This window comes from Rhea pennata, chromosome 22 (assembly GCF_028389875.1).
Source record: "Rhea pennata isolate bPtePen1 chromosome 22, bPtePen1.pri, whole genome shotgun sequence".
Taxonomy (NCBI): Eukaryota; Metazoa; Chordata; class Aves; order Rheiformes; family Rheidae; genus Rhea; species Rhea pennata.
Window position 1 is genome coordinate 524,794 of NC_084684.1, and position 17,550 is coordinate 542,343.

The window sequence follows — 17,550 nt, forward strand, 5'->3', positions numbered from 1 at the left end:
CCATGTTGAGCGTGGCGGGAAGGAAGTACTTGCGGGCGCCATGTCGCGGCTTGCAGGCGCCCAAGGCCTCGCCCGTCCGCGGGGGTACCCGGAGCTTGCTCCCGTCTCCGGGCAGCCCCCGCTCCAGCTTGCATGCTTCTTGCCGCCCAATGGCACCTGGTTACGGCGGATTTTCCTCACTCAAGGGCCTAGGCGGCAGCACTGCCCCCCCCATCCAGCTCCCAGCCCAGCAAGGGCCTGGGGGGGGCGGCACATTGCCGCTGCTGTTTAACGCCTTCATCATTGGGTTTTTCCCCCTTCTCATGTACTGAAGGGGGGAAACTCTGTTTGCCAGAGCCCCGTGAAAACAGGAGCGTCGCTTCAGAGACCCCTTCTTCTGGGGGCTGCTTTTTGTCATCGCCGCTCAAGCGGCGCGGAGGAGTTGCAAACGGCGTCCTCATGGAAAGGAGGATGGTCCTGAAGTGTTTCCTCGTTTTATTCTCAGCAGTATAAGTTGTTGGCACCGCACCTCACCAGAAATGGCCGTTTTTCTCCCGTATTTCTCCTCTCCACCCAAACCCCCCATCGCTGCGTCTCCACCGGCCCCAAAAGGCAATGAGGAAGGCAAGAATGTGAGCTGAGGGGAGGGGGGGGACGGGACTGGACAGAGATCTGCGGTGTGCAAACGTTCCTGGCACCTCACATCTATGTTGACTGAACCATGAGCAAAAACACACAGCCGCAAGTGCCCAGGAGCCACCTCCGAGCGTGCAGCAGGGGTGCCACTGCCAGCTTGCCAGCGTCTAGGGCATCACGTGCCACCACTTGAAGGAGAAGGGTCGTCGGTGGACATTGGTGCCGCAGTGGACCTCCCCCAGGTTCTTGTGGTAGGAGGAGATGTCGTCGATGAAGCTGCACGTCAAGCCCAGGGGCTCAAGGAGGGAGCGGACGTGCTGCTCCAAGCAGCACTCCCCCTCGATGATGGGGCCGAACGGCTTGGGGATGCCCAGGTCCTGGGAGAGCACGATCATGTTGACCTGTACAGTGAACAAGGTTACCTCCACGTGGCATCGTTTTCTCCTTCTGCATTTGGACTGCTTTCAAAACCTTGCAATTCTGGCCAGCTGGCCTCTTCAAAAGGTCTTTCGAGACACGGCTGGGTTTTCTGAGCCACATGGTGTCTCTTTCTGGGAAAAGGGGGGCTGCTGGCAGGGGGAATGTCTCGTTTCTCTGGACAATCCCAAGGGAAGGTTTTAGGGGGCATTTATTAGATTGCATTGGAAGAGGGAGGTAGCCTCTCCTGGCAGAAGTGGAGTAACCATCTGTCACAGGCTTAAGCTGTAGATTATTTATGGGAAGAAAGCAACTTGATCAGTTTTGCTCTGCCAGGTTTGCCTCTCCATCCAAGCCCATCCATGTCCTTGCGGAGGCGAGGGTCACGGCCAGGGATTGCCTGGCTCCCTTCCCAACCTGCAGCTCCAAACCCACTGGATCTATAGGATTCTTATCCCTGCTGTATTTTAAAGATGAAAAAAGGATTTGGCTAAATAAACCTCAAACCCAGTAATGCTGACTTATTAAAAAAAAGCTAGAAGTGGTGAAGAACTTGATGAAGATATTTTATCCTGCAAAAAAAAAAATCCTCTTTCTTTCTCTCTGTAACTGCCAGCTTTGAGGATTTACCTGCCCGACTCTTGCTACTGTGTGGTCATCCGTGCATGACATCTGTTCTACTGAAACCCCCTCTCTCAGCCCAACGCCCACATCTCCCCTGCGAGTCGGTGAGGACCCGAGGAGCAGGAACGCCTCTCACCATGTTGGGGAAGTATGCCATGGCCTTGCCGTGCTTGTCCATCTTGAAGAGGGCCGGCAGATCGATGATATCACTCTCTGTCAAGCCCAGCTCTTTTTTGAGGATGTCTCTGTTCCAGTCAATGCAGCGCTGGAGTGAGGGGAGAAGAGAGGTTGGGGTCTGCACGAGTTTTTGCTGAAATGCAGCGCCTTCCTAGGCATCCTAGTGATGGAGCTAACACGGGAAGCCTCCGGAGGCTGGTGTGTGGGATTGCCGTGTTTGTCCCCACTATGCTCAGACCCACAGGTTTTCCTGTCTCCCTCCCGGTGATCTGTGCCTGCGGGGTGCCGGCTGCCCTGCCGTGGTTATTACCTGGACGTACTGATTCTGTTGCACCATGACGTCGTTGGAAAGGACTTTGTTAATGGTGACTCGTTTGGTGTCTGTCCCGGAGTATCCTACAAATACAAATCCCAATCAGGGAAATGAAATGCCTGCTGTCAGCTTCCAGAAGCCTGGCTTGTGGTGCTTAAGACAAGGTGCAAAGATAGAAAAAGCCCGAATTTCACATGTCAGCTCCCCGACTGCGGCAAAGGCAGAAGATGCTGGGAATAACGCCTCTGGTTGAGGCTGCTGGGACTCCCAATAGGGAAGACCAGGCACGAGGGAAATCCCTGGCTGTTTCTCAGTGTCCTAGCCTGGCCTGGAAAGCATTTGGAAAGGTTGTGTAGTCCATCTTCCTGCCCAGGGAATAATTGGCTGCTAAATTTCTCTGCTGCCTCAGTTCCCAGCTCCATAAAATCAGAGCTGTCATCTCCCTATCATCCAGGTGCTGGGCAGATAAATCCAGGAAGAGATGAGGTCACCCCTCGCCTTTGGATGGCTGGATCCTGGACAAACGGAAGTGACCTGAGCCCAGAGGGCTCAGGGGCCCTTCAGAGGTGTGGATGTCTTTTTCCTGATCCTGTCACAGACGGATGAATTTCATCCTAAGCAAAACTGAGATTAGAAGGTGCCCAAACTGCCTGTCCAGAGTGATCAGAAAGTCACTACTGCTCTTACGAGCTGGTTAATGCCTTGACTGCTTGCAGATGGTTTATTAGCCAACAGCTGCTCTGCCTGGGCAATAGCTGTTGTTTTAAATCAGAGATTAAGTCTCCAGTACAGCCAGTTTGAAAGAAATCAAGGCACTTGTAGCCCACCTATGGAGTATGGGAGGGAAGGGCAGGAGAGCAAAAACTTAGAAAACTTCAGTGCCAGTCTGTGGCACTGGTTTGGGGTGGCACGAGAGTCCGTGGCTCCTGGTTGTGCCCCGGCCCACTTTTTGCAGCTCTCTGAAATGCGCAGGTGAAGCCACAGGAGGTCTGGTGGTATTTACAGTGGGCAGAGAAGCTCCTTGAGCAAAAGTCACCTCTGTGCAGAGGGCTTCATCCCCCCAGGCCCACTCGGGTTCTCAAAATAGCACTTGAGGGGGCCGGGTATGGCGTGTGTGGGCAGGCATCCTGCCGCAAAGAAAGGCCCGTCGGGTCGGTGTTGTTTGTCAGGCTTGAAGGACAACCGCTGCAGGGGCGGGAGAAGGTCCCCTTCCTCGTGCACGCGTCCCGAATACCCACGCCTCAGTCAGGTGCGTGCTGGCTCTTCCTCGCTCCCGCCCTCAGGCTGGCTGCTCCGCACCCTAGATGCGACTCCCTCATCCTGCATCAAAGCCGGCCTTTAGCTTGGGGACAGAGACCAGCACGTTTTCCCCCCACCTCGGCGGAGGCTTGCGAAATTCCTCCAGGCTGACGGAAACGCCTCTTTGCTCCGACCCTTCGGCCTCGCCGCCCGCCCCGTTCGCAGGGCTGCCTGCTTTGGCCGCAGCTGCCAGGTAATCCCCATACCTTTGAACATGGTGGCTTCACCCTGGCCCTCCTTCTGCTTCTCCCGAAAGAGCTTGTAGCATGCCGCGGGGCTGGCCAGGAGCATCCGAAATCGCTGGGGGAAACGGGAGTTTAAGCGCTCATTGCTCACGGCGAGGGAAGCATCATGCAAGGATGGCCAGCCAGCCAGCCCAGCTTGTCGGGGCGCCCGGGCTCCGAACAGCTGGGGAGAGGGGCTGGCAGCAAAGGGGAGGGCCATTTGAAGCTGTCACATTTGTGCCCCTCTCCAGGAAAGCCACCCTGGATGAGCTTCAGAAGTGTTTTTGGCTTCTGCGAGAAACGTGAGCCTTAAATGTAGACATCTCTGCTGTCATTTAGGATCTTTCCTGCTACAGTACTGAGAGAGTGTATCTAAATGAGAGCTGAAACACTGATAAATTCCAACTTATCTGCCCCACGTGGGAGTGATGGGGCAGGGAGGAGGATTGCACCTGGGTGTGTGCCAGGATGGCCCTATCCTGCTCACCCAGCCCGCTCCAGGCAGGGAGTATAAACACCAGGCAGGCAGGGAGCTGTTTGCTTGCTGGGGGATTTGGGGCTGGGCGTAAGGGGGCTGCTTGGCTCCTTGGGGCTCTGCAGGGAGTGATGCTCACAGCCTGGGCTACTACAAGCAGGATAGATGAAGAGTCTGTTTCCAGATATATCTGGATAGTATTCCAAATATAGGTTAATATCTTGCCTAGGTATTAGCTAGGCAAGTGCCTGTCTGTGTTCACGGAGCACTTGTTTGGGAGACTTTAGAGAGTGAATCCAACCAGTGACTTGGTCATTCAAGATATACAGAACGAGCTGTGGGGCTTTCGCTGGAGGAGTCCGACTTAGATTAGTCACTCTGAGCCTTGTCTGGGGGCCTTTTGGAGGAACCAACCCTGAAAGCCAAGCTGCCCTTTGGAGCAACTGCACATGAAAACCTCCGCTCATCCCTCATGCAGCAAACACAGCAGCTTCTTCTGCCCTTTCCCAAGACAGCAGAGACCGGTTTTCATGCCGGACTTAGGCTGCTGAAGGACAGGAGGCTGCCACGGTGCTCAGAGTAGCCGCTGAGCAGCGCGACCCTCGCAGTTCCCTGTAGTCAGTCACATATTTCGGGATGCTGCCTGCTTACCTTTGCGTCAGGACTGGGCACAAAGGTGACAAATTCGTCGACGTGGCCCACGGTCAGCCAGTCGGAGTACAGTTCCACAGGCGACTGCACTTGTTGGGCGTAGAGGAAATCCCTCACCACTTTAGTCATTCTCCTCCCCGCGGATCTGGTGGTGAAATGCCCCCAAAAAGAGGGAATAAGGGAAATACTTATGCGTATATCTGTGCACACGTGATAACCAAGACAGAGGAAGGGTGAAGGAAGGAGGGGAGTGAATGTGATGACAGAGATTTAGCGCTGGGACTGGGTGCTCCCAAGTGCACCCACCCCACGGAAGAACAACTGATTTGTGCCTGAAAACACAGGTTTTTTGCATGGCATTTAGGTATCTATTTGCTATTCCTTTGCTCCCAAACTCGTAGGTTCTGCATCTCTCTTACGTGGGGAAGCTGCTTCCAATGAGGATCCTCCCCAGGGGATATTCCTTCCCACCGACGGTCACCGGCGGGCTGACCTCCAGGTTCCCAAAGGAGTCGAGGCTGGTGACTACCTCAAACAGGGGTTCTCTGGTCACGTAGCCAAAGTCTGGGCCCTGGGAAAAGAGAGAGTGCTGAGGGTTTTGTCCCAAATTCCCCGCTCCGTGCCTGCACTCTTTGAAGTGCGTGGGGACGTGTTTATTGCCCCGGCATTTCTGTGCGGATGCTGCTGCGGAGGGAAAGGCGTTAATGGAGAATGGCGTAGGGATGGATTACAGGAGGAGGTTGTGAGATGACCCTGGGCACGCGCCCCAGTCATTTTCCCGGCCCCGAGGGTTTGGCAGCACAGACAGTGCAAGACCTCTTCCACCCTGTGGCATGGATCTGCCTGTGCTCGCTGCATCCGGGGCTACACCCACTTCCCAGGCAGAAATCCAGCCAGTCCCTCTTGTATCCGTGAGGCCACACAGGCACTGGGATGAGTTTTAGCTCCCAGAGCGGGGCTCTGCCCAGGTCACCTCTCGTGTTGCAGAAGGGCTGCACCTCGGCTGGTCGCTGTTTATTTCGCAAGGTCACATGCTCCCACCTATAGCAAAACTATCAGGGGCCTCGCTGGGCACACCAAAACTCCTGGCAGCCACGCAAGCGGCCGGGAACGTGGCTAGTCCCGCTGGCAACCAGAACCGTCTGCAGGAAAAATCCAGGCACGCAAAACATTCCTCCTGCTGGGCTCCGATCTGCTCCGAGGGGTAAAAATATCAAGAGCAAAAGCCATCCCTGGACAAGGGCCAGTCTCTGGAGACAAAGAAGCAGCCTTAGTATGAATAGCAAAAGGATGAAAGCCTCTGAGTCAGCTGGTCTCGGTAATAGATGGCAAATGCCAAGCACAGAGCTGGAGCGCTGAGCCAGGGATAGATCTCCTCTGGCATCCTGCAGCCAACGGTTAAGTGTCCGAGTTAAGCTAATTATTTAGGTGATGGGGGAGCCTCGAAGCTGAACATCTAGATGGCTCGTGTCAAGTGAGAGCCTGAGCTCAGTGCCAGAGCATAAATCCAGCCTAGGAATAAGAACTACCTGAAGGGCTGTGCTTCACTTAAATCCTATTTAAACCTGATTTGAGGACTTAGTACACCTGTGATTTCAGGTGCTATTCATGCGGGGTAGTTTACCCTTTTTTTGCTGTGGTTGTGACATGCTAGACTTGAATGCACTAGAGGGAGACTGAAGTACTAAAAACAAGGCAAAACCGACTGCCAGCAGCAGGACAAAAATCTTGCAATGGTTCTGCAGGGATCCAGGACGTAAATGCAGTCCATGAGAAGCTGCAGACTGTCCTTGCTCGTTCTGATCTAGGTTGGCACGGTTTGGGAGCTCGTGACAGAGCATTCACAGCCTTGTGAATTCGCAGCGCGAGAACTGCGAGGTTCGGCTTCACGCCAGCACGGCGGTGCTCGGTGCAAAAGCCTCGGTGTCATCCCGGGGCTGGGGAGATGCAGTGGAGGGATGGGAGCTGCAGCGACGCAGTCAAGGAAGAGAAGCATCTGACTTAGTAAAACCGAAGGGGGGGGCACCCGAGGGTGCGAAGTCAAGAATTGGAAGTTTGCTTCTTTAATCAGAGGTGTTTGGAGAAGCTGCAAGCTGCCAGTCCCAACCCCCTCTGTTCCTTGTCCCTCTCTGAGGCTTTTGCTCCGTCCTGCTCCGATCTACCCACAGAACAAAGACTTTGTTCATGCCAAGCAAACACAGCTGTAGCAAACAGGATGCTCTGCCCCTTCCCCCCGCCTTTCCTGTCCCCCACCATTCTGGGGTGAATTCTAGCAAGTCAGGGCTTCCCACCTCGTGGAAAACTGGGGGCGGCTCTGCTCTGCGGGGATGAGACGGGACGCAGCGGGGCAGCCTTTCTCCAAGGTTCTCTGCGCGTTTTGGGGTGCATTTTTGGAGGATGGCTGGGGGTCGAAGAGCCTTTCCCTGAAGGCTCACGGATGCTGTGGGAGAGACCGAGCATCTCCCACCTGCCTGCAGCCTATTTCCATTTAGTAAGCCACAGAGCCAGTACGGTTTCGATTGTCAGGTTGCTGTCGTCTTCCTCCCTAGTGCTAGCTTCATGGCATCCAAGTCCTATCAGTTCCAGCCTGACTTTGAGGGGCTAATTCCCTCCTGTCTCTTTTTTCCCCTAGCTCAGGGTCCCAGAGGCTTAGAGCTTTGCCGCGGGAGAGGAGGACCCGTGTATGTGCTGTGTTTGGCTAAATTGTCCTAGCTGGAAAATGAGATTGGAAAGATAGTGGAGATTAGGGGAGGCTTCAAAGCAGAAGATTGGAATAGAATGTGTTAGCAGCTCCAAAGGCTGAAATTGCTTCTTTAAATATGAAGCAAAGCAATTCCTAAAGAGGGCAGATACGCGTAGTTGCCTGACTTACTTGTAAAGGAGCAGATCAGCATGCTATTCCCATCCTGCCTGACAAATCCAGGACTGCATGTACTCATTTCAGGCATGATAAAAGATGTATTTCAACACTTTTGAAAGCGATTAACCTTCCCCAAACTGACACGCAGCGAAAAAGTGAGCTGCCGATGTTAAAATGCCAGCGCGCCGTCCTCTTCTCCAGTTACTGCTGTGGAAAAGGGATAGACTGAGGCTGCCACAAGGACGGGCAGAGTCCTCTCGAAGCCCTGTGGCTCTTTGGATGGGGTGTTAAGACACGAGGGTCCTTCGCTAGGACGGGAGCCAGGCGCCAGGCTGCCTGCAGCTCTCTGCTGGGAGCTGTCTGTAGTGACGCTGGGTGGGTCTGGCTGGGCTGATGGGGTCAGAGAGTTCCCAGCTACCCGAGGATCTCCTGCCCTTTCTGTCCTGAGTATGGGAGACGGCCCCGAGGGGGTGATATTCAGGTCTCCATCACTACGTTTGACAAGGCTACGTGATTTAATGTCGCCGGAGGCTGAACTCCAGCTTGCGAAGTTCCATAGTTACAGGTTTGGCCCTCTTCTATCCGTGTTTGTCTTCACTGGGCTCTCCCAGAATGTGTTGTCCAGGGTCACTGCTCTCCCAGGCAGCTCTCCTTGCACACCCTTCCTATCCTGGCCCTTTGCATTTGGTGGAGAAGCCCTGTAGGGATTTGTTGGCAGCTGCCTGCATCTTTTGAGCGAGTAGATTGCCTCCTCTTACAGTTTCCTTTCCTGTTCTGCTCAAGAACTGAAGCATCTTTGCAGGTGCAGAAAAGGAAAGGAAAAGCCAGCCCAGTGCTCAAAAATTTGGTGTCAAGAAATCTGCCCTGACCTGCCCCAGATTTTGGCAGAAGTCCTTCTTTATGAGAAAGGCGAGCGCTTTCCTGGCCCCTCTTGTCCTGGGGGCCTTCAGGAGGAAAGGTGTGGAGGAATTGGAGGTTTCCGAGACAGGCTGGACACAGCCTGGAGCTCCTGGGGCAAGACAGGAGAGGGTGACCGCCCGTGGAGGGACCAGCCTGCTCTTACCAGCAGCTCCTTGATGGGGAAGTCCTTCAGCCCTCCATCTCGGGGGGAGTCCAGCACCACTGGGAAGCCTTTGTGGGGAGCGTGGATGTAGCCAAACTCGATTTCATCCTATACAAGGTGAAGGGGAAAAACCAGGCATCGCATATCTGCCGGCAGGAAAGGCAGCCCCTCTGCAGGGCTCCGCTTTAGGGTAGGTCCCCTGGCCAGCAGCCTGCTTGGTCGCCTCTGGTGCTTCCGTACCTGCATCCAGCGGTCGCCGCGGTTCATGTAGCCGGAGCAAACCTTCAGCTTGCAGCTGGCTTTGTCCACCAGCTTCTTTATCTCCTTGAGGAAGAGGTAATTGTCCTTCACGCTGGAAAGGCGAAAGGTAGGAGGGAAGCGACTGAAGCGCTTGGGCTGGGACGGACGCTCGCCCCCAGCCGGCTGCCTTCCCCTCCGCCCGTCGCCCCCCTGGCACCCAGGGCAGGTACCCAGGCCGTGGCTCAACGACCCGGGCCAGCCCGGGTGCTGCTGGGCAACGGTTTGCGGCCCTGTTTTCGGGCGCCTCGGCTTTTGTGGCTCATCTCTCTGCCATCGGCAAAATGCGGCACAACTTCCTACAGCCTTGTGAACCGGCTGGCTGAATCCGCGGCTTAAATCAACGGAGAGGCTCTCGGCGCGCGTCTAGGAAGGACGGGAGGCCACAGCAGGCACTTGGGAGGGTGCCGAGGGCTGCTAACGGGGCCTGTCCCTCCACGACGCCCAGGGCATGTTAGCCAGCCCGCCAAGATGGACCGGTTCGGTGGGGCAGGCACCTTCCACAGGCTTTTACCTGCAGACGAAGACGGTCGCCGGTGGCAGCGTGTTGGGGGTCATGATCCACGGCGCTACCCTGAACGCCACGGTGTCGGTGAAAATCGGCACCTGGGGGATACCCTGCGGGGAGGAAGACGCTGAGACGCGGGCGGAGGAGGAGCACGGCGATACCTATACGCACCGGCGGCGGGGCCCGGGAGGGCCGGCGGCCAAGGCGGCCGAGGTCTGCTGCGCCCTGAGCTCTCCGTTTACCACCGTCTCGCCAACGTGCCTTACTTACGGGGTCGTTTCTGAGTTAAGGTAACAACTACTCTACGCCCTTTGGCTGCGCGACTGCTCTCCTTGCATTGCCCATCCCCTTTGTCCGCGGCCCTGCAGCCTTTGCAGCCTCCCATCCAACGCCCCTTCCCCGGCTGCCTCCAGACCTCGGCCAGGGGCTCCAGGAGGCTGATGTGGATGGAGACGAGCCCGGGGAAGCTGTCATCCGGGAAGCGGAGTCCCTCGACGAAGAACTCCAGCTCCGCGGGGCCGCCCGTGTACTGCACGGTGTGGTACAGCTTCTGCCTGCCCAGGATGTGGATGTAGCGTTGCCCAAAGAAGGGATCTGGGGGAAAAAGGGAGAGTTCAGGATGGGCTCGCGCAGCTGCTGTTCCTCAAATTTCAACGGTGGCCTAAAACTTGTTTTGCTTCTTTGTATCCCCAGAGACGAAGTATCGCAGTCCATCTATGCTGGAGCTGTTTCTCTTCTGATGGACGTAGCGTCCACCCAACAGAAACATCTTAACACCACTCCGTCTCTTGCAATTTTGCAATCCCGGGACAAGGGTGAAGCATCCCAGATCCTTTCCTTCCCCGGAGCCACTGTCAAAAGACATTTTTTTGCGGGGCGCCTGCCCTTGCAGCCCCCCGACCTTGGCTGCCATGGGTAGCAATGCCTGCAGGCTCCTAGGTGACGGGCTGAGACTTGAGACCTGTCACTCGGCTCTTGGATGCCTTCCCAATTAATTCAGTGGGGTGGCTGGGAGCCCGGGCCGGCGCGCTGTCATCCGAGCTAAGGGAGCGAGCGCCGAGCGAGCTCGCCAGGCCGCGGGCTTGGGTTTCAGCTGGGGGAGGTGGATTTGTGGGGCCTTTGAGGGCTGGGCTGGGGCAGTGAGGAGCTGCTCTCCAAAATGCTCTCTGCATCCCGAGGGGGAGAGGGGTGGGCTGCGCATGCCTCTTCTGGCCTTCCCCGGATCCAGGCCGGCGTGGACGCGGCGAGAGGGGTCCCGCAGGCTGAACCCAGGGAGGGGCAGGCCCTGCCACCCACGTGGGCTCTGTGCTTTCAGCTCCGTCCAAGCTACCCACCCTGGCTCCTGCCAAAATGCTTTAAAGCTGGCAAATATTTTTCCCAAAGGTTATTTTTCTGGCTCGTCTCAAACGGCTGCGATCCCTGGAGCTGCTAGTAGCGGAGGAAGGGACTGACTGAAAAGGGAGAACAGCCAAGCCTGGAAAAACTGGTGTGGTTGCTAGAGAAACTGCCCACCGTGGCCGGATAAGGGCTGCCAAGGGCAGCGTTTGCTTCAGGAGCCCATTTTTGAGAGCGCCGAAAGGGCACGATTGGGGACAGAAAGAGAAGAGCTTACGGGGGGGGGGGGGTATAAAAGTGTCATGAGCTTGGGGAAGAGGCAGAGAACGCGGCAAGGAAGGACTTACTCTGCACGTAAAAGACCCCGACTTTGTCAGCGTCCGAGACGGGAACGTAGAGAACGATTTCGTATCCCCGGGGGAGCCTCTGCGGGCCTTCAGTCCTCAGGACCATCCGAGACATGTCCAGCAAATCTGTGGTTGAAACACAGATGAAGTTGGGGCCGGCGTGGAGGCAGCTAGGTCCGAAGCAAAACTTAATCTCCGCTAAAATCAAGTCTGGCTCAAGGAGAGGGACCAAGGAACCCAAGAGCATTTTTGCATTGCTCGCTTTCGAAGCAGAGCCTCTGAGGGGCCTGCATGGCTCTGACCTCAGACTTAGCAAGGACACAGATGACTTTTTAAAACTTCCTGATTCACAAGTAGCACAAAATTCTCTCTCTCTCGCTCTCTTTTTTTTTTTTTTTTTTTTCTTTGTAAGAATAGGCTCTCTAGCTCCAAAACTGAAGCGGTTTTCCAGTTCACAGGACGCTGAAAAGCAAAACTGAATTGTTTTAACCAGCAGAGACCAAAAGAACGTGGTAGTTGCACGAACAACGTAAAATGTCAACGTTTGCCTCCTAAGATGTGCAATTTAGACTGTAAAAATTGCCTTTTGTCTTGCTGCCCCGTGGTGCTAGCAGCAACGGGGTAGTGAAAATATCCCGCCAGTGCTTTTAACCTGGCCGTGACGAGCCGGGGTTGGGGATGGCCATGGGGCCGCGTACCTTCTTTGCTGAACACCGTTTCATCATCGCAGTCAGGCGCAGGAATCAAAGGGCTTTCCCTGTCGCAGTTCACAAGCAGGATGGCCCCCTGCCCGTCTGGGCCCCACGTCCAGGTCGCCTAAAATACACCGCCTTGGCTTAGCAAGCACCCAGGAACGGTGGCAGTTGTCACAGACCCGGGATGTGCTGGGCGCCAGCAACGTGACCCCAGGAAGAGCAGCCAGACCCGCGGTTGGGCTCAAGCCGGGGTTTGCCTTGAGCTCCCAGGTTGGTTTTGATGCTCTGCTTTCGTGGATTTTCCCCCTTGACAGTGACTGCTTGTCCCGTGCGGGCAGAGATGGGGACAGGCAGAGCAAGAAGGTCTGTGCTGCCTAACTTTCGGTTCGTGTCGAGAAAGTAGAGGCTGGATTACCTTGTTGGGGTTATTCTTTTCCACCACTCCATCCCGATCTGCGTCGACGTCCAGAGAGATCCCTGGGAACACAGACACCCGCAGTCAGGCCTTTCTCCAGCCCTGACTAAGGCAGATTTTGGCAGGCAATGCAGCTCTGAGCAGGGCCAAAGCATCTGCTCGGGATTTCTGCAGAGCGGGATGCATCTCGTCCTCTGGCAGAAAGCACCAGGAGCAGGTCTGCAGGGTTGACACGGGAGCTGGCGACGGACCTGAGCTGGGAGAAACGAGCCCGCTGCTTCTGGGAGCCAACCCAAGAGGTTTCGAGATCGGTGGAGAAATCTCCGTGGGCTTTGGGTTTTAACCAGCTGAGATTTTGCCGTGCCCTTTGGAGAAGCAGTTGTTGCCGTGGTTTTGTGGTTTGTTGCAAGCAAGAGCCCATCTGGCCCGGGTCTGACCTGACAAATCCGAGCTCGTCTCTGCTTCCACATTACAGGCCCTGCTCAGAGCAGATGGCCTGAGTTACTGTGTTAAACGAAGTGGTTAATATTCACGCTCTAGATATAACCTAGGCTCGGGGAAAATGCACGGTGCAGTATGGTTTATCTGCAGGATTTAGGCCAGTCCCAATATTCACCTCCAACCACCACCACCACCCCAGCCCGAGGGCGCCTGAGAGCACGGCGCGGCATTTCTCTCGCCCTCCGCTCCTTCCCTCCAGACACGCCGCTGCTGTGGCGACACACTTGGATGCTTTCCACCGCGCCGAGGTGCCGGAGGGAAGGTGGATTGGGTTTCTGGGCATGTTTCAAGGCACCATGTGAGATGGCTCGCTTGGTACAGAAGCTCTTTTGCAGCTAGGACGGTGGGAAGAACAACTTGCTAAGCCATGCAGCTTCTTTCAAGCAAAAATTATCAAAGCGAGGGAAAAGGATTGAGGAGTTTTGCTCTCAAAGTGTCTCCCACGACCCTCTGCACAAGGACTTGCACCCACATCGCCCTGCTAAGCCCCTGGAGGTGACAAAAATGGACTTCGGCAGGGCGTCTGCGGAGGGAGCAACAAGATGCTTCTAGTGTTGCCCGTGCTGTTGGCCCTCTGCATGCGCAGAGCCTGCCGGCTCGCGCTGCTTGCTTTGCTCCCGAAGGATGGGATTTTTGCAGCTCCGCAAGCAGGTGAAGAGGGATTGCAGCTCTGGCTGCGTGAAAGCATCGTACTCACTGACGCCCGTGAGGAAGACGCCGGCTTGGTTGATGGGCTGTCCCCCTTCCTCTCCGAAATAGCTCACGGTCACCTGGAAATACCCAAACACACGTGAGTAGCGAGGGCGGGATGACAGCGCCCGGCGCCTGCGGGCAGCGGAGCGATGCTTTGGTCCACGTCATCCCAGCGAAGGAGAGAGGCTGCCCAGACCCCCGACATCCCGCTTTTCACCTTGTTGTCATTGACCTCCGCGCTGGCTTGGCTCATGCTGAGTCTCAGGACCGTCCCCTCGTCGAGAGGCCAGCGCGGCCCCCCGTTCGGCGGCGCCGCCTCCGCTCGCTCCCCGGTGACGACCTCCACCTTCACCGCCTCCGTGTGCTTGAGGCCGAAGGAGACCGCGCCGGCCGGAGCCGCTCTGCAAAGGGGTTTTCGGAGGCCTGCGCTCAGCCGAGGCGCTCCCAAACTCACCGAAATCGGGGCGCCCGGCACCGTGCTACGGTGAGGACGAGGTTTCACCTCGTCGTGAGCAGCCCAGAACACACTGTTCCCAGAACAATTTCTCTCCTCGAGCCATAACCAAGACCAGGCACGTTGGCATCTCCGCGCTAGCCACCAGCTCCCTTCTACCTTCTGTCCTTTCAAAAAGCTGCATATAACTGTCATTGCCTGGGAACGCTTTAAGGGACTGATTTATGGCAGAACGTGCTGTTTTGGAAAAATTAACCTATTTTGCCAACATCGGTTCTTTTTAGCTTATAAAAAATGAGATTGCAATCTATTGCAGTTACAGGTGAAGCAGTTAGTACTGCTGGAACAGAAGAGCTTGCTTTTTATTGTTTCAAAGTTGCTTTCAATTCAGAATTTTGGGTTTCTTTTTAAAACGGAGTCAAACTGATTTTTTAACAGTTCATCCTAAGAGCATTTCAAATGAGCTGAAAGCTTTTGCCAGAGGAAATTCAAATTTAGGGGCAATTTGTCTGACCTAGAAATAGCAGGTATTGCACCACTCCCCACCTGACCTACCCTTGCCTTTCTCGAGCCACTCGGCAGATCTCCCGTGCCTCTCTCGGCTCCCCATCCCTCCTTCCCCCTTGTTTCCAGGGTTGTTATTTTGGGGCTGCTTACAGGTTGCAAGGTCTGGGCTCGCTTTGAGCGTCAGCCTTTCCAGCCCGTTTATGACCAGCGCCGTGGCAGCGGTGCTGGCACCGAGAGCACCCGCCGTCTCACCGGTACCGCATCCTTTGCAGCCCCACGCCGCACTGGCATCAGGGAAAAGAGGAAACTCGAATGCTCGCTTGATGCTCTCTGGGCATTTCTTCAATTGTTAAATTGCATTTAATTAAGTGTGCAAAACTGGTTTGGTTTCCTTGTTTCTGGGGTTTGGGAATCCCACCAGGAGGAGATTTGACCCGGAGAGAGGCCAGATGAGCTGTAGCTGTGCTGTTTGTTTTGAGCATCAAGGGTGAGACTTGCATAAGCAGCTGGGTGAGGACTGGCACAGCCTATGACTAACTGGAACAAAGTATTTGAACTTAATATGTTTTTTTTTTCCTCTCTTTTAGGGAACGATTATCTTGGGGCCTTCTGAATTGCAGCTATGTTTTGTCTTATGGGTGCGGAGTTTATGTTGCGGTAATTTGCACGCTCTTTCGGGACTGAAATCCTCAGGTCTCCAAATTTCCAAGAAAATACCGCTTGGTAACTGGATCTGTTGGCCACAGATGTTGGATCAAGCTGCCTTTGGAGTGTTTACCCTGGGTAAGTACTTTTTTTGTTTCGTGCAAACTCTGACACCTGAGACTCTTTGCCGGGACTTGCGCAGATTTGCAAAGCCCCAGGAAGGATTTGCCCGCTCCTCGGAGAGCGCTTGCACTGCCGGCGCCGGTCTGCCATTGCTCAGCAGAGCGAAAGGCCGGGGCTGGCTGCTGGCAGCGTGGGCAGCGCGTATCCCGACTTAGAGCGCAGGCAGCTATAACACTTCATCTCCCTCCTGGATGACGTCCACCGGCCAGACGGAGCTTTTCAGGAACAGTTTTGCAACTGCACGGTATAATCTAGGAATCATGGCTCTTTGGAAATAAAGCCACGGGACACCTCAATAATGCTGCAGAAGGACTCGGAGCAAGGCACAGCCCCGCGTGCGAGCATCAAATAAGACAGGAATCGCTCAGACATGCTCTGAACCAGGTTTTAGCCCTGTAGAGGAGCTGGATTCTCTGCAGAGGGCAAAGCGTTTCGCTAAATGCAGGGTCAGACCAGCCTGAATAGCTGCGTCTTCTCCCGGCCGGCAGGTTGGAGGTTCCCCACTGAAAACCGGCAGCTGCGTGCGGACCGGTCCTGGGGCGGGGAGCGCGCGGGTCTTCCTGCGTGCTGTAAATCGAGGCTCTTTCCTTGGGGAATTGCGTTAAACTGCACGGCATGGGGGGTATGCACGGCAGCGAGCCAGCTTCAGGAGGCACGGGAGGGGGCTCTCAGCTTCTCCACCCTCTTATCGCCCCCAAAAAACATTTCCAGGGGCTCCTGCGGAAGGGCTATGCCGAGACTTAGCAGCTGGGCAACAGCCCAATGTGCCGATTGGGAGAGAGAAGGAAAAATGGTGGGGGGAAGCAGAGGAGGGGGCTAAGGCATGAAGAGGGGGTACGAGAAGAGAAACGTCAAGGCGCAAGAGAGGAGGGAGAGGGAAGAGTTAACGTGTCCGACTCACCCATAGACATCGGTGGAGAGCTGGGTGCCCAGCACGCACAGGGCCTCGATGCGATTGCCATACTGGAGCCGGAGCGTGCGGTCCCGCAGCATCTCGCCGCTTCCAGAGCCCAGACACCTGGACGATGGGCACAGGCACCCCTCGCACCTGCTGCAGGTAGGACTGAGCCCAGGGCAGCAGCCTGTGCGGGCTCCTCCTCCCTCCTTCGTCCCTTGGCACGCCTCCCTCCTCCTCTTCCTCTACTGGACCCATAGAAAGTCCATCACACTTGGCTGGGGGGGCCAGGCCCCTTTGCCCCCCCCTCGGGCTTGAAGGGAGATGACGGCCGGTTGGATTGGACCCTCTGAAGCCACATGAACATGATCTCAACGGCTTGGGAGGGAGGGATGGAGAGGGAGGGCGGCTGGCCCAAGGCCCAGCCAGCTCCGAGCCCTTTGCAAGGAGCTCCCCCAGCTGTCCCTCGCTCTCCGTCCCTGACTCCCCGTCCGCCCCAGAGAAGCCCCAGGCTTTTGCCGTAGCGGCAGCCTCCGAGGGGAAGGGGCAGCCGGCAGCGGAGGCGGATGCAGAGTTGGCTTTGGGGTGTTTTTACAGCACGGGGCACGCTTTGGGTTTTGGCTGGTGTCTGCTATACCTCTCACGCTGTCGTGGCCGCGGTCCTTTACCGTTGTCTAGGGAAAAACCCTGGCTGCTCTTTGGAAGACGAGCCAAACTTTCCAAACCCTCAGGCTAGCATGACACTCCTTTCTTCCCTACTTACTTTCAAAGGGAAGCTGGGGAATGAGCTGCCTTTGCTCAGGCCGAAAGGGGAAGATGGAGGTGTTTTTATACAATGAGCATGCTGTTTTGCTGCCCTGGCGATGCAGCAATTTGTGTTGGGAGCAACTGCTGCCCACACAAGCGTTTGCATTTTTTATTAACATGAAGCTAAATATTCATTTTAAAAACCAAACTTCTTCACCAGATTTTAGAATAACCTGCCGCAAGTGATTAAAAACCGAGAAGCAGAAACGTTCGGTTTGATTGTCCCTATTTGTATTCCTTTCGGGCTTTTCTTTTCAGCTAGGGCACAGCAAGCAAACATCCTCATCCAAACTGGATCCTTTTCCTTGCCGTGACTTGAGCAAACGAGCGTGCAGTGGGGGCTTTGCATTGCCGCACCGCGTCTGCACACGGACACCTTGGGAACGCGGGCAGTTTCCCTGATTCTCTGCACGTGCTGAGTAAGTTTGTGGCAAGAAATGTGTTTTATTAAATGCCATATGTGTTATCACCAAAGAATAAAAGAAAGAGGTATAACCACCACCCTCTCAAGCTTTGCCTCTCTTAGATCATCATGGTTAGAGCAGCAACA

At 55.5% G+C, this 17,550-nt stretch overlaps 1 protein-coding gene across 1 annotated transcript; it reads right to left on the reverse strand.

Annotated features, from left to right (window-relative positions):
- Positions 1-708: 708 nt before the first annotated feature.
- On the reverse strand, positions 709-16,349 carry LOC134149901 (protein-arginine deiminase type-2-like). The gene is made up of 16 exons (XM_062593192.1): positions 16,200-16,349; positions 13,727-13,910; positions 13,514-13,586; positions 12,316-12,377; positions 11,904-12,021; positions 11,206-11,331; positions 9,939-10,117; positions 9,530-9,633; positions 8,959-9,070; positions 8,719-8,826; positions 5,215-5,366; positions 4,796-4,940; positions 3,652-3,745; positions 2,144-2,229; positions 1,793-1,921; positions 709-1,016 (listed from the first exon to the last, which is right to left on the reverse strand). Exons 1-16 carry the CDS (start codon positions 16,289-16,291, stop codon positions 783-785), a joined length of 1,998 nt encoding a protein of 665 aa, XP_062449176.1. The 5' UTR covers positions 16,292-16,349; the 3' UTR covers positions 709-782.
- Between the last annotated feature and the right edge of the window lie 1,201 nt (positions 16,350-17,550).

Bases quoted from the DNA above. Each gene is read 5' to 3' on its own strand.
- LOC134149901 (XM_062593192.1), bottom strand. From the start codon at position 16,291: ATGCTGCGGGACCGCACGCTCCGGCTCCAGTATGGCAATCGCATCGAG. The intron at 12,022-12,315 runs GTAATCCAGCCT...GGTGTATTTTAG, and splicing joins AAAAGAATAACCCCAACAAG to GCGACCTGGACGTGGGGCCC. The intron at 11,332-11,903 runs GTACGCGGCCCC...TTTCAACCACAG, and splicing joins AACGGTGTTCAGCAAAGAAG to ATTTGCTGGACATGTCTCGG.